Below are 15919 nucleotides of genomic sequence, written 5' to 3'. Positions count from 1 at the left end.
GGCCATTTCCTTCTCTAGGGGATCTTCCTGACCCAGGGATTAAACCTGGAGATCGCCGCATTGCAGCAGGATGCTTGTCCATCTGAGCCACTGGTACTAGAAGGCATGTGACTCTATTCCAGTCAGTAAGATGTGGAGGGAAGCTTGCTAGGAGGCTTCCTAGAAAAGCTTTGTTATCCTAAGAGAGAGGCAGAAGAAAGATGAGTTATCTTCTTCCTCAGACTATTATTGGGACTGGTTAGGACAGTAGAAACTGCCATGGCCACCTCATCCTCAGTCTGACATCAAAGTCAGCACTAGGAATAGCAGAGTAAAGGAAAGAACCCGGGTCCTTGAAAACAACAGCAGGCTGCTGAGTCAACCAGCCCTGAAGATTACTTTTCTCTAGACTTATAGCTATGTGGGATAATAAATGACCACACTGCTTAAGTGTGTCAGGATTTCTGTGACCATACAGCTGAATACATGCTAACAGACATAATTTTTTAAGTGAATATAAAAGTTCCCAGGAACCCTAACTCTGCCCCACGAAAGCATTAAGGAAGGCCTTACAGAGAAGGTTCTTAAGGATGCATAGGGTTTGTCAGGTAGAGAAGAGGGTGTGGACTTTTTTAAGGGAGAAGCCCATGGAAATCAATGAGCAGGGTCCTAATCAGGACCCTGGAGCAGTTGGGGTGGCCCACTAAGGCACCTGAGACCAAGGGCCCCAGCACAGCTGAGAAACAGAGGTTGTTCAAGAAGGAGAGATGGTTGCCAAGAAGATCCTGAGGAAGGACAGGGTAAGCCCCTTTTGGGGAGGCAGATTTGCTCTGTTTTGGAGCAGAGGAAAGAGCATTTGGAGACAATTATCTGAAGAGAGAAAAGAGAAATGAGATACAGTGGGCAATTGCAGAGAAAGTTAACATCAGAGTTCGTGTATATTTATGTGAAAAAGAATTGAGCAAAGGAATTTGAGTAGAGGAATTTCAAGATGACAGGAATAAAATAAAGCCCAAAGAAGAGTGTTCTTTACCAATCTTAAGACTTTTTACAGTAGGAAACTCTTTAAGGCAGAGAATGTAAGATGTTATTTCAGTCACTTAGATTAAAACAAATATGTATGAACTAGGGATCCAAATGTGGAGATGAAGAAGGAAAGGATGTAATCAACATTCTAGGCAGTCAAATCAGTGGATACCATTTAACTATAAGATACCATTCACAAATATTAGACATTACATGGCATCTCCACAATTTTTAACTGTTTATTTAGTATTTATCCACCTCTACCATCTTATCAAAGTCTTTGTCAGAACACTAATTTAGCGAGATGATGTGGGTTTGAGTTTCAAATGCTAAATGCATTCCCTAACATTTTCCTTCAGCAATTTAATTTTACACTAAGATTAGTCAGGGATAGGACCAAAAGTAAAAATACACAATGCCTTCTGTTATTTAGGACTTTTGTACTCTCCATGCCCTCCCACCAACCTCCTAAATTCAAAGGACTAAAATAAAGTGTGGGTGTTGCTAAAAGGAACATAATTTATTGTTTTGTGCCGGCTCATTATCAACTTGTTTTTCTGAGGAAAAGCATCCCATAGGATTTCAGAACAGGTCTGTCTGGGGCATCTGCCAGCAACAGTATCCCATGACATCCCAAGGTGGGAAAGTGGTCTCCATGAAGCTGTTCCACCTTGGGATGCCTCATCCATTCAAAGTTCTATCTCCTCACAGGTGAGAGTCATATGGGAAATGACAGAGCCCCAACCATGAGATCTTCTACCACGGTAGGCTGTCCAACATGCCCTTCCATCCTTGGTGTATATCGCACACACTCATGCACACAACATACACAAGCACACACATGCAAACACACAAACACGTAACACATTTCACAGCACTCTGGATTCCTAACATAGCACTATAGGTAACTTTTCTCTAGAAACTATCTCAGACACCAGCTTATACAGAGCTAACATGCTTCCATGAAATCAGCTTAGCAAGTTTGCAGAAGAAATATGAAAATAGAGATATCAAACTAGATGCATACTAACACAAAATAATTTCTTACTTTATAATGTTTACACAAAATAGTCTCTTTTTTTCTCAGACCACAATTGGAAATTTCACAAAGTATTATAGATAGTGAAAGAGGAAAGGACTCTCCAATACATGGAGATTGTCTCCCAAACTCCCCTTTTTGCCACAGTAGGGTAATGAAGTGAGAAAGGAAAAAATAGAAAAGAAAGCAAAAGAGACAAAACTAGGAGCTACATGTTCAATTTCATTGCCCTAGTGAAGTACTTATACTCTGGTGCATCAGAACCCTCTAGAAGGTCTGTTGAAAAACTGTTTTGCTGTATTCTGCCCCTAATTTTTGACCTAATAAGTCTGGCCTGGGGCCCACATATAAGCATTTCAAGTGAATTTTCAGATAATGCTGATGCTGCTGGTTCTGGGACCTTACTGTGAGAAGCACTGACCTGTAAGACAACAGTTTCTACCAGTATGATTGATATCACAGTCATAGAACTCTATCGATATCCATGCCACCTCAGGTTCACACACACAGGTTTCATCAAGCTTGGAGAGCCCAGAGGTGTATCAATTTTATCCTCAGTCTCTTCCAAAAATTTAACTCAATTAACTTAACATATTATGAAAGCCTAGTTTGCACGTTCCACATAAATAAGGCATTTACAGGACCTTCCCCACCCGTCGGAGAAGGCAATGGCACCCCACTCCAGTACTCTTGCCTGGAAAATCCCATGGACGGAGGAGCCTGGTAGGCTGCAGTCCATGGGGTTGCGAAGAGTCGGACACGACTAAGTGACTTCACTTTCACTTTTCAGTCTCAGGCACTGGAGAAGGAAATGGCAACCCACTCCAGTGTTCTTGCCTGGAGAATCCCAGGGACGGGGGAGCCTAGTGGGCTGCCGTCTATGGGGTCACACAGAGTCGGACACAACTGAAGCAACTTAGCAGCAGCAGCAGCAGCAGCAGCAGACCCACCCATTCCAACAACCACAGGCATTTAAAACCAGAATGACTGTGGACTTGCAACACTACCTACCCTGATGCTGGGGCAGGTGTTTCTCGGTCAGCCTTATCACCCCCCCTGGGACACTGCAACCCAGCTACTTGGCGTAATGCACTTTCACCATGTTGCTCCCACTGTCTTTCCCACACTAATGGTAAAGAACTCAACTCCCAACGCAGGAGAAATAAGAGACATGGGTTAAATCCCTGGGCTGATCCCCTGAAGGAGGGCATGGCAACCCACTCCAGTACTCTTGCCTGGAGAATCCCACAGACAGAGGAGCCTGGTGGGCTATAGTCCATAGGGTGACAAAGAGTCAGACATGACTGAAGTGGTTTATGACCTGTTTCCCATCCTGGGCTTTTTGCTATGGACAGTATACTGTTTCCGAGGCCTCAAGGTAAAAAAGCAAACTTAATACCTTCCTTCCTCTACTTCTCCCCACTCTTGACTTCATGGCAGAGTTAAATATCAGCAGAAGACTTCGATGAGTGGCCAGAATTGAGAGCACTAGCTTCCAAAAATGGTGTTCTTGCCAATTATTGTGGGAAACCTTGGCCATAGTTGTAAATTTTTTGAGTTTCTGTTTCCTAACATACAAACTGAAGGTCCTCAGGCCTATTCTGAATGGATACAGTGATGACTAGCTATGAGGGTTAGTATAAAGTTAGATCTCTCATTCTCTGTCTTACTTCTATAAACTTTCTAAGGTCCTATTACCTGGCACAGAATAGACATTTAACTGAATAACAGCAACCCTCCTAGGACTAAATGTATGATATAAGAAAAAGAACATGGGTTTTATGGTCCTAGGTTTGAAGTTCAGCCCTGGTGGTTCCCAGCAAGTCACAGAATGTCTCCGAATGTTGGTTTCAGCATCTGTAACTTACAAAAATGATAATATCTCTCCCTGTAACACACACACACACACACACACACACACACACAAATAGACCCATGTTTGTGATACCTTGTGGCCTCATGGAGCCAAACTACCAAGGCTTGAGTCCCATCTGTGGCATCTAGCAGATGTGTGACATTAGGCAAGTTACTTAATTTGGGGTACCTCAGTTTCCCCATCTAAAAAATGGTGATTGTGAGGGTTAAATGAGTTAATATATGTATAAGTACTTATGAGAGCATAGTTCACACTGTAAATGCCATTTGCAATAGCTATTATTGTCATTTGTTGTATTGTTTTTTACTATATGTTATTTTATAAAAAAAAAACCCTAACAAATGTTTGCTCTTCATGTCCCCACTTGCCTAACCATATAATTTTAATTCAATTTAGACTACATATAATATCTCCATAAACAGTTTAAATCATAGATTCATTTTCTTGATGTGCTCGCTCATTAGCCTTTGGAACCTGAGACAAGATCCTTTGAGGCAACACAGTCGTTTGCTCTCAGGGCTTCCTTTAGCTCCCTGGTGATTCAGGAGCACAGCAGAATACATAGGAGGTTATTTTCTTAAAATCAACTTTCAGAAACCTACATAGAGCAATTTGCCTTTGATTTTTTCCACTTTTTCCAACTTTCTCTGGCTAACACTTTACAGCATCCTTAAAATGATCTCTGGCATCCTTAAAACCAACTTTTTTTTTTTTTTTTTTTACCAAAGGGGAAAGCAAGTTTACTTCCTTAGGCTTAACCCTAATTTCCTTTCCTGCAGACCCTTCAGATTAAACCAGAGCCACTCTGACTTTCATAGGACGGACATGCATCCACAGACCCCCAAATCCACAACCAGCCCTCACTGTTCTGACAGGATAACTTTCTCTCTTTAACTTTCTAACAGGAATTCAACAGGATTTACTGAGCACACAATACAAAATCAGAGTGGGATTGGAAGAACTAAGAATGGCAATGTAATACTAACTAAAATTCTGTCTGGGAGAAGGACCTGGATGTCACTATGGGCTGGTTCTGGGAAGAAAGGTGTTAGTTTGAGTTGGAGTAACTGAGATGCCTGATGGCAAAAGTCAGCCTTGACCTGAACCTCGAAGGACATTTGCAGCTGGAATGAAGGTTAGTGATCATCTATTTCACTTCTTCCTCATTTTATAGATGGGAAAAGTAAGGCTAGAAATTAAGTCACTTGCCCAAAGTAATGCATTTAGCTACTGAAAAAAAAAAAAGAAAGAAGGAAAATCATAAGGATTTAAAAACTCAAATCCGCAAGAGAGCATCCCATGCTTTATCCATAAAGCATGTCACATTTGAATAAAGAAAAAGCCTGAGACAGGGCTTCCAGGCAGCGAGAAGGGTATGAAGTGGCTGTCAACATCTCCTATGGGCCTGGAGGTCAAGGAGGCAGAGCTGGACTGGAGCAGAGTAAAATGGATCAATAGGGGACAGCCACACCATGTCCAACAACCCAGTCTTATCCTGAGGAACCTCCAAGCAGTGCCAGGATTTTTGAAGACAGATAGTTTTAAAAATCTTAGTGATGGACTGAACTACATTTTCTTTAAATCTTGAAAAATAGGATGTTGAGTGAACTCAATGGGACCTATTAAACTGCTAAATATCTTTTTAGAGGAACATAGGTCACTAGTTTAATGTGTTGCTGTTGTTTAGTCACTCAGTCGTGTCCAACTCTTTGTGACCCCATGGATTGTAGCCCGCTAGGCTCCTCTGTCCATGGGACTCTCCAGGCAAGAATACTGGAGTGGGCTGCCATTTCCCTCTCCAGGAGATCTTCCCAACTCAGGGGTGGGCCCTGTGTCTCTTGTTTCACAGATGGGTTCTTTACCACTGAGCCACCTGAGAAGCCCAATAGTTTAATATTCTTTAATGAATTCAAAATCTAAATTTGGTAGCTTAATTTTTCCCTTCAGCCCACTAAACAAGATTTCCATGTGCATTTAGAAACTGTTTCTTATATTGTAAGGCCATGAAATCAAAGGCAGAATTCTAAGAGGTTTAAACTATTTTGTTCCTAAGTTCAGATCCCACCCCTCAAATGCATGGCATTAGGAATGTCCGACAAAGTTAAGGGAGCCACCAGTGATGTATAATGGAATTGTTAATGCTATCAGAGAACAAGAAGCAATTTTTCTTTTATGAACAATGAGCAGGGGATACAGGGCCCTAAGTGAGCAGCGCTAAGTGCACCATCTGCTGCCAATCAATATGTGACCATTAATAGTCTTCTAAGCTTTTAGTCCAATTTAAACGAATATCATCATGGCTTATACTTTAAACCAGTTATGGATTTTAATCCTTCAATTTTGAAATAATGAGAATTATAGAATGTCATAAGACACAATTACCAACCACTGTTATCAGTGAAGTAAAAATATTGTTAAAATGTTACCACTAATTTTTAAAAGCATCCTAGGACCCCTGAATAGTTAGAACTGGGCATGGAACAACAGACTGGTTCCAAATAGGAAAAGGAGTATGTCAAGGTTGTATATTATCACCCTGCTTATTTAACTTATATGCAGAGTACATCATGAGAAACGCTGGGCTGGAGGAAACACAAGCTGGAATCAAGATTGCTGGGAGACATATCAATAACCTCAGATTTGCAGATGACACCACCCTTATGGCAGAAAGTAAAAAAGAACTAAAGACCCTCTTGATGAAAGTGAAAGAGGAAAGTGAAAAAGTTGGCTTAAAGCTAAGCATTCAGAAAACAAAGATCACAGCATCTGGTCCCATCACTTCATGGCAAATAGATGGGGAAACAGTGGCTGACTTTATTTTTGGGGGCTCCAAAATCACTGCTGATGGTGATTGCAGCCATGAAATTTAAAGATGCTTACTCTTTGGAAGAAAAGTTATGACCTACCTAACATATTAAAAAGCAGGGACATTACTTCACCAACAAAGGTCCGTCTAGTCAAGGCTATGGTTTTTCCAGTAGTCATGTACGGATGTGAGAGTTGGACTATGAAGAAAACTGAGCACCAAAGAATTGATGCTTTTGAACTGTGGTGTTGGAGAAGACTCTTGAGAGTCCCTTGGACTGCAAGGAGATCCAACCAGTCCATCCTAAAGGAAATCAGTCCTGAATATTCACTGGGAGGACTGATGCTGAAGTTCAAACTCCAACACTTTGGCCACCTTATGCAAAGAGCTGAGTTATTTCCTGATGCTCAGGAAGACTGAGGGCAGGAGGAGAAGGGGAAGACAGAGGATGAGATGGTTGGATGGCATCACCAACTCAATGGACTTGACTTTTAGCAAACTCCAGGAGATAGTGAAGGATAAGCAAGCCTGGCGTGCTGCAGTCCATGGGGTTACAAAGAGTCAGACACAACTGAGCAACCAAACAACAACAATATACAGATAAAATGAATCAACATCTATTGTGTTTTCTAAAAATAACAGACACATATTGGTGGAATACCAGCAGAAAGGTAAAATGCTGGCTGGGCTAAAGTATTATAGGAAATCCAGTGCCTTAGGAAATCCAGTGCCTTTATGATTCTTAACACAGAGGAAAATGGCACATTATACAGATAGTTGATGAGAGTATGAGCACTATTCAGTCCAGTAGGGGAACTACTGGTCAAATTCATTGATAAGCATCAGATACAGGACCAAGCAATCTTAGGTGTTTCATTACAAGTATATCTGTCTGAAAGATGGAGATGACTAAAGTACAGTTTACTCTCAAGTATTCATCTAAAACAAAAAAACCTTTAAAAGTTCAATGTGGGGACTTCCCTGGTGGTCCAGTAGTTAAGAGTCTGCTTGCCAATGCAAAGGACACAGATTCGATCCCTGGTCCAGGCCAATCCCCATATGCTGTGGGACAACTAACCCTGTGTGCCACAACTGCTGAAACTCATACACTCTAGAGTCTGTGCTCTGCAACAAGAGAAGCCGCCACAATGAGAAGCCCTCGTACTGCAACTAGAGTGGCCCCTGCTTTGCTGCAACTGGAGAAAGCCTGCATGCAACAAGAGCCCCAAGACCCAGAATAGACAGAAAAAAAGTTCAAAGTTGATTTCAACAATAGTTTTGTTTCTTTTCTCCCACATTGATTATCACCATGCCTCTGACAGGACTCTAGCAAGAACCATGGTCTCTATCCTCTGATGATGAAGGGCTTATATGGTCTTATTCTGAAATTTCATTCTTTTGGACTTCCTGGAAAATAGAATCTCTCTGACTAATGTTGAAAGCATAAACAATATAAGGATGCATCTGGATCCCACAGATACATCCTCTCTCCAGGACTATCGTTGAAAGAATTTATGTTAAAGCATCTTCAGCATCTCTTAAAAGAGATAGAGGTCTATCAGCTCAGTTACATGAATATGTAACCAAGTCATAGATTGGTTACAACTACAGGTGTATTGGCTAGTTTCATGACTTTCACATCTCTAAGTCTTCATTTCCTTATCTATGAGATAAAGATACTGAACTTACAATCTCTGATTTCTTCCCAATAAATGAATCTCAAATTCATTTGTAGCTACTGGGAGATTCATTCACCTGGTATCTCCTTTCCCCTTACCATTTAAAAAAGTTTATCAGAATGTCCCATCTTGTTTCTCTGTTGTAAATTCAAATGATTTTATTACATCATTGAGAGAAACTGCCTATGAATTATTTTACATATAACATTTATATCATCCCTGAAAAAGAACACTGAGATATCACCAGTGCTATCCATATGGACTATATCCAGGGATTATCAGTGAAAGGAAAAAAAAAAAAAAGCTCTTTTGAGTAAATAAAAGTACAAGGATGCTGTTATGAGGGGTTATTCAGTTTGGGGGAAGTTCACTTCTTTGAGATTTAGTTTCTTCCTCTGTATAATGAGGTGGCTAGAGAAAATAATCTCTAAGATCTCCTTAAATTCCAACAATTATAATTCTATGTCAACAACAAAAAAATTAAGCAACACTAAAATAAGTCTTTTCATTGATTTATACAGTTCATGACAACTCAAGGATACTAAAATTTCTAGTAATGGGATAATTATACATATATGTGCATGTCTCCATAATTTTTATAATCCTTATACATTGCACTGTTTCAGAACTTGCTTTCAATAACTTTTGTATAAAAAATTTTATGAAAGGACAGAAATCAGACAGCTCAACTTAATCCCACACAAACCTTAAGCTTAAACTGCCTTAGGAATAGCAATTAAGAGAAATGCTATCTCAGCTAATGTTCAATGTGTTAATTATTTTTCTTTTTATTAAACTACATCTGGTTTGAAATATTGGTAGTTTCAGGTGTACAGCAAAGTGATTTGTACATATACTCTTTTTTTCAATTCTTTTCCAGGATAGCATATTAAAAGATATTGAACACAGCTCCCTGTGCTACACAGTAAATGTGCTAATATTTTATGACTTTAACCATAACTTAAAAGTACTTCATGGAGCTGTTTAAGTATTAAAGTTAACCTGGGAATTTTCATGTTTCAAAGTAAAAGTTACATTTATGTGTTGTGAGTACAAAGTATGTTAAATTTTAATAGGTCACCAAAATTTAATCAAAACTTTTACAAAACAGTATCTCCATCATAGATAAACTTTAATTGGTAAATGAGTCATGTTCAATCAAATTCAGGGCTGTGAAGAAATCCTTCCCTCTAATAAAGGTTTGTTATTTTAAAACCGGTGCTGTTTTTCTAAACTATAATTTAATGCTAGGAATTACATTGTTTCTAACTTCTCAGATTACATCCCACATCCTCATTGATTATTTATTAGACAAGTCAGGAGAAAGCCTGGTCCAGTGATGATGGAGGAGGGCAGTGACTGGCACCCAGGGCTTTACATCTGGTGGTATCACTTTCTTTGACTATTTCTCTTAAACCTGATTGTGAGTTTTTGCTCCTCAAATGAGAGTTTGTTGTGTGCTTTAAGACCCTCGATGGAAAGAACTTAACTGTTCCCTGAATGGACCAGCACATCAGTCTCCTGAAAGAAATTTCTCTGCTTAGCCTAAAACTACTTAGCTCAAATATCTCACAGTTGGATCCAGTTAAGGCATAGGGTTTCTCATGGTCTCAAATCATGACTGTATATTGTTATTATCAGGACATCACATGGTTAGCATATAAAATGTGCACTGATCCTGTTCCCTGAAACTCAGGCGTGTAAAAGGCTTCAGAACTTCCAAAATAAGGGAAGTGAAGTATAAAAGTATATTCTTTTATGAATTATAACAATACCTCAGCCATTTCCATTGTGTTCAAATTTCCTATCCATTATCAGGCAGAGATAAGAGTGGTACAGAAAACTATTTCATAAACCAAATCAGTTTTAAAACTACCAGTGTCTTACACTTTACTTTAAAAGACGAGAATATAGACTGGATAATCTCTGTCACGTTTTAATAAACTTTCTGAAAGGAATGATATGGTAAATTGCACAGAAAGCGTAATACCTCGGGAGTTTAAAGGTTAAATGTTTTTCCACACCTTGTCCGTACCTCCAAAAAAGAAGATACTTAGCAAATAATACTAATAATTGTTAATTAGAAAGTATGAAATAAGGCTAAGAAATGAAGAGCACTGCATAAAGAAACTCTTGGTATAATAAGAAAATAAAACACACTCAAATAATTTAAGTAGATTTGAACAAAATTGCTTCAATAGGAGGGCAGGTATACATACATTTCTGCAAGTTTTCTTCTTGAAACTTGGTGCTATAAGATTTTCTCGATACATGTTTAAGTGATGTTATTTCTAGAACTTTATAATGCTCATCAGCCCCTCCAGAGAGAGAAGGCTGCTTGCTCTTTGTGACTGCAGAGCCATCACTTCCCAATATCTATCATTACAAAAACAAACAACTAGCCCGGTTTGACTTCCCACATGACAATGGACCCGCATCTGTCAACAGACTCGAATTATGTGCCTCGTGAGAACATGACTGTGGCATTTACTTTTGTGACAAGGCAAATTTCAGCAGCTCATCTGGAAAGAGATGAGTATTCATTATGCTGCAGCACCTTTCATCACGCTAATGACATTTCAATCAGCACATTTTCTCCAGTTTTGGTCCTTTGCCGTCTGAGCACGTCTCTAATTACGCCCAAGCAACAAGTTTCACATCAATCCTACAATTTCTGCACTCACCGTACACCATTGCTCCCCCAGTTTCATGCAAGAAGCGAAATCGATGATTTTTAAATAGCCAGATTGTCAAAATGGTAAGGATGAGCAAAAAATTAAAGACAAGCAGCTCCACCGCTCCCTGATGTTGAAACTGATACTCATCCTTCCCTGACATGAACCTTTGCTTTCTCTCCATTCTTCAGTCTTCTCAGGATTCCTTCGATAAAAACCTGGACAAGGACTATTTTATCAAGATTTGCCTAAGACGGTCTGGCTGCCTGAGGATTTCAGGATAAACACTGCCACTTAAGTTGCTACTTCGTGAGCATTCTGCCTTGGCTTAGTATTCAGATGGCTTCTAGTTACAACTTCCTGTTTCTCTCTTAAAGCAGCCCCGTCTCTTTTCAAACTCCAGAGAGTGGTTTCATCGTCGACTCTTACTGTCTTTAAATGATTCATTCCATGAAATTAACTTTCATATTGGACAAACCTGTTAGCAGTCGTTCTGAGATCTTGAATCATGATCTTATCATTTAGAATAAGTCTTCTTAAGCTGCATAACTGGTAAATTGTAGATTAATAATAAAACAGATCATCTCACATCAGTAACATTTTCTAAGTTCAAAAAGCCAATTCCTGAATCATAACCTCATTCACGTGCAAGATTTTTCCTTTACAACCAAAGCTTAGCAACGTAATGGGGACTGATTGAAAATGATTTCACAAGGATTTTTTTTTGAATTGAGAAGAAGAAAATAATTTTTTATATGACTCTCTCTCTCTCTGTCTGTTTGGTTTTACATAATTGGTAGTCACAAGAACAGTATTTAAACTCTGAATCAGTTGTTTTTCTTTTAACAAGAATAAATGAAAACATAAAACAAAAAGAATTTTGTCCTCCTCTCTACAGCTGTGCTGTTTTTATGTATTCAGTCAAAAAAAGAAAAGAAACATATCTTTGAAGGAAGAAACCATGCAGCCATTCCCAGTAATGCCGCATTAGTGGATTTCTCTTTATAAAATGCCTGATCCAGACATTCAGGACTCACAGAATCCGCCACAGATCACAAACCTCCTCTGTCTTATGGCACAACAATGTGGCCCACTGAGGAATAGTCTGCCACTAACACTGAAGTTTCTAGAATTCCAGGACACAGACAGTGATGATTCTTCAGATCATCTTGCATTTGGCAGGTTAGTTTTGTTTGAATTGAAATTTTATGCTTTTTGAAAAAGTTCAAGACTCTAGGCTCTGCTGTTTTCTTAATAATTGTGATGATATGTTTGCCTTATTGGTTCTACGGTACAATTAAATGTGATTAAGTGACATTTTTCCTCATTTCACAAAATTATTGTAACTCAGGGATTTAATAGTCATCTAACATCCCCTGACTCAACAGAATTAGTATTCAGTTTATACCGTGTAAGTCATTCACTGAGTAGGGTAAGTCCAAGTAGAGCTTCAGAAGAATATCTTGTCACCAAAAGCCAAAGGTCAAACACAGGATATATTGAAAGCTCAGTGGTTCCTCCCCAACAGTTTTACTCACAGAGAAAGTCCATCAACCACTTAGTAGAAAATTCTGCTGTTTCAGCTTCTTTGCCTCCTGCAACTTTTGAAGCTGATTTCCTGAGTTTAACTCAGCAGGGGGTATTTATGTGGGCTGCAGATGTTTTACACTACCCTTTTTGGCAGACATATCCGTGATGACTAATATTCAAACTGTTTTGAAATCTGTCAGATAATGCTTGCAAGCATTTTACCAAGCTTTGCTAGCAGGTTCAACCTTTACAATTTTGCAGACCCACAGAGTTAACCCGGAGTTGTTAGATTTACAAGATAACCTAAATTCAAAACTTGACAATTTTGTAACTTTTTTTTCTTTTCTGTCATCATATAATTGCTTTGGTTACTTTTAATAATGATGATTATTCCATCTGGGCAGAATTAACTTTCTTTGGTTGTCTTATTACAACATCTAGTTTCACTCTCTTACTCAAGGAAGCAACTCAGTGAGAAGATGAAAGGCTTATGGAATGTTTTGATTGGCTAACGCACTGTTTTAGAAAATCCTAAACTTGATGTCAACATATGAAAAAAGGTATGTTTCACGTAAAAAAAAAGTCAAACACATAGTTTCTCTAGAAAAAACTGGTAGGATCTGTTACACTGGACCCTCCTCATGTGGCCACAATCTGGGCCGAGGGGTGCCTGTTTGCCACAGTCCCATTCATCCTATTTCACTCCTTTTTATGTTCCCTGCATGGCCCCCACAGTCACTTGAATACGTGGCCCCTGGTTTATTCCAGGAATGGAATGCATTCACTATTCCATTGTCTAATCCTGATACTATTTAACATTAGGAAAATTTCTTTTCATTAAACTGAAAAGTGGACTTAGGAATCTTTTCCAATTCTTCAATTCAGAAAAATATTTCAATTCCTCCTATGTTGTATTTTCCTCACAGAATATCATTTAATATTCTTCTGTGCCAAGGAAAGTAAGAAAATGAAATAGGAGCACATATTAATTTGGTATCTACTATGAACCTGGCTTCCCTGGTGGCTCAGACTGAAAAGAATCCGCCTGCAATGCGGGAGACCTGGGTTTGTACCCTGGGTTGGGAAGATCTCCTGGAGAAGGGAACGGCTACCCACTCCAGTTCTTGCCTGGAGAATTCCATGGACAGAGGAGCTTGGCAGGTTATAGTCCATGGGGTCGCAAAGAGTCCATATGGCTAAGCGACTTTCACACACATATTCATGAACCAGGAAGAGCTTCCCAGGTGATGCTAGTGGTAAAGAACCGTCCTGCCAATGCAGGAGATGTAAGAGATGCAGGTTCAATCCCTGGGTTGAGAAGATCCCCTTGAGGCGAGCCTGGCAACGTATTCCAGTATTCTTGCCTGGAGAATCCCGTGGACAGAGGAGGCTGGTGGGCTACCGTCCATAGGGTTGCAAAGAGTCGGACATGACTGAAACAACTTGGCATGCAGGCACACATGAATCAGGAAATATGCTGGGAAATTTAATTTAGTTTAATATAATATTTATAAAAAACCTATATGTGAAGTGCTTAAGGCTCAGAGAGGGTTGGTAATATATCCAAGTTTTCACAGCCCGTAGGAATTAAATATACAGGTAGAGTTTAATGGCATTAAAATGGCATTCACAGCTGTAATCCAAAGCCATGACTCAAGAGAGTGAGGAAAACTTGCTGTAAAATTCGAGGAAATCTTGCTTGAGACCAAAACAAACAAACAAACAAACAAACAAATGTTGATGTGTTAGAGCTAAACATTTATGTTCAAATTTTTGTGCTTTTTATTTTTTCCTGTTATAACATATATAAAAGAATTATATATTAGATAATATAAGATATTTTGTGTTGTTATTATGCATAGCCTCCTAGTTGATAATTGACTATTTAATAAGCACTTTTCCTTCATTTACATCTTGCTCTCCTGAAGTAAAGTTCTAATAAAGTTTTGGGAAAAAAGATGGAATTTCAGCTAGAGTGATCAATGCTTCTTAGCTTGTCAGAAACTTTCTTGGTTTTAGTACTGGAAGTGCTGCATCCCAGAAAACTCCTCAGACACAGGCAAACCAGGGCAATAGGTCACCCTTATAGCTAAGATTCCCCAAATTTACAAATCCTGTACCATCAAAAATGACTGTTTTTTATGAGATTCCTGAGGGAGATATTCACCAAAAAAAAAAAAAAATCAGTTAAAAATTAAGGCACTAATTAGCTGGTGACATAAATTTTATTAGCTGGTGACATAAACCTTAGTGCTAGGTCTCTAATGAAGTTGGGATGGAACTCAAAACTTAAACATAAGGCTCCAACAGGAATTGTTGATTGTCTCTTAATTCATAGCTTAACACCTGTTGGCCACTGAGTCAGAGGTTCTTGCTGCAAGATGCAACATGCTGGTAAGAGGAAGAAAGTAAAGAGAAAAGCAGGATGGTCCAGTTTATGCAGTGAATATGCCATACCTCAGCTTGTCCATCCAGTCCCGCAGAAGGAGAAACTTGAAGAGGCCTCCAAGCCAATAACCTTGTGTAGCAGAGTAACCTCACCTATTAGTGAATCTGATCAGTTAGAACCCAGAGACTGTTCTACAATCTAACCAATCACTTGAGGGTTCCTTTGCTTGGAGAGGACAATGGAGATTGTGGGCTCAGAGGATCAAGAAGGGAAGCTTTCCTAGTGTAAGCGCTGCTGAGAGTTCCTCTTCCCTCCTCCCTAGAGCCCTACCTGCCCATTCTTAGTGCCCTCTCAACCACTGGGCTTAACAGAAAATACTCAAGTCAACCCAGGCCCTGTTTAGAGGAAAATCGCATTTCCTCACTCTCTTGTCCTTTTCCCTGAAACTTAACCCTCTCTGGGCCCAGTGAGGGGAGTTTCATATCTTGCCCCCAAAGGTTATAAAATAGACTAGGACAGGACTGTAATTAAGTTGACTAGTAAGCCACACAATGCACCCAACCAAAGATTCACCCCCATTCTGTTTTCAAACTTGCCACGAATCCATCTGTTGAAGTGATTTTGCAATGCTAAGTTGCTTCAGTCATGTCCACCTCTGTAAGACTCTATGGACTTTAGCCCTCCAGGCTCTTCTGTCCATGGGATTCTCCAGGGAAGAATACAGGAGTGGATTGCCATTTCCTCCTCCAGAGGATGGATCTTCCTGACCCAGGGATCAAACCTGCATCTCTTATGTCTCCTGCATTGGCAGGCAGTTTCTTTACCACTAGCACACCTGGGAAGACTTAAAGTGATTAAATGAGGCACTATTAGACCCGGGTAACTCTAATGTCTTGGTTACCTATGCATGCAAACCAAAC

General features: G+C 39.5%; 1 protein-coding gene across 6 annotated transcripts in view; it reads right to left on the bottom strand.

Moving 5' to 3' along the window:
• Window positions 1-15159, bottom strand: part of SLC9A9 (solute carrier family 9 member A9) — a 634995-nt gene extending 619836 nt beyond the window's left edge. For 4 of the 6 annotated variants that reach the window (XM_081569477.1, XM_081569479.1, XM_081569478.1 and 1 more), the window contains exon 1: window positions 11090-11428. In XM_081569477.1, coding sequence (XP_081425603.1) covers window positions 11090-11264 — 175 coding nt within the window. In that variant the 5' untranslated portion in view covers window positions 11265-11428. Of the gene's footprint in view, window positions 1-11089; window positions 11429-15067 lie in introns of those variants that run through there. The other 2 variants (XM_081569480.1, XM_081569481.1) reach the window with 1 other exon arrangement.
• Between the last annotated feature and the right edge of the window lie 760 nt (window positions 15160-15919).

Source organism: Giraffa tippelskirchi, chromosome 2, assembly GCF_054371585.1.
Source record: "Giraffa tippelskirchi isolate mGirTip1 chromosome 2, T2T-mGirTip1v1.2.pri, whole genome shotgun sequence".
Classification (NCBI taxonomy): Eukaryota; Metazoa; Chordata; class Mammalia; order Artiodactyla; family Giraffidae; genus Giraffa; species Giraffa tippelskirchi.
This window is presented reverse-complemented; position numbering and strand designations above follow the sequence as displayed.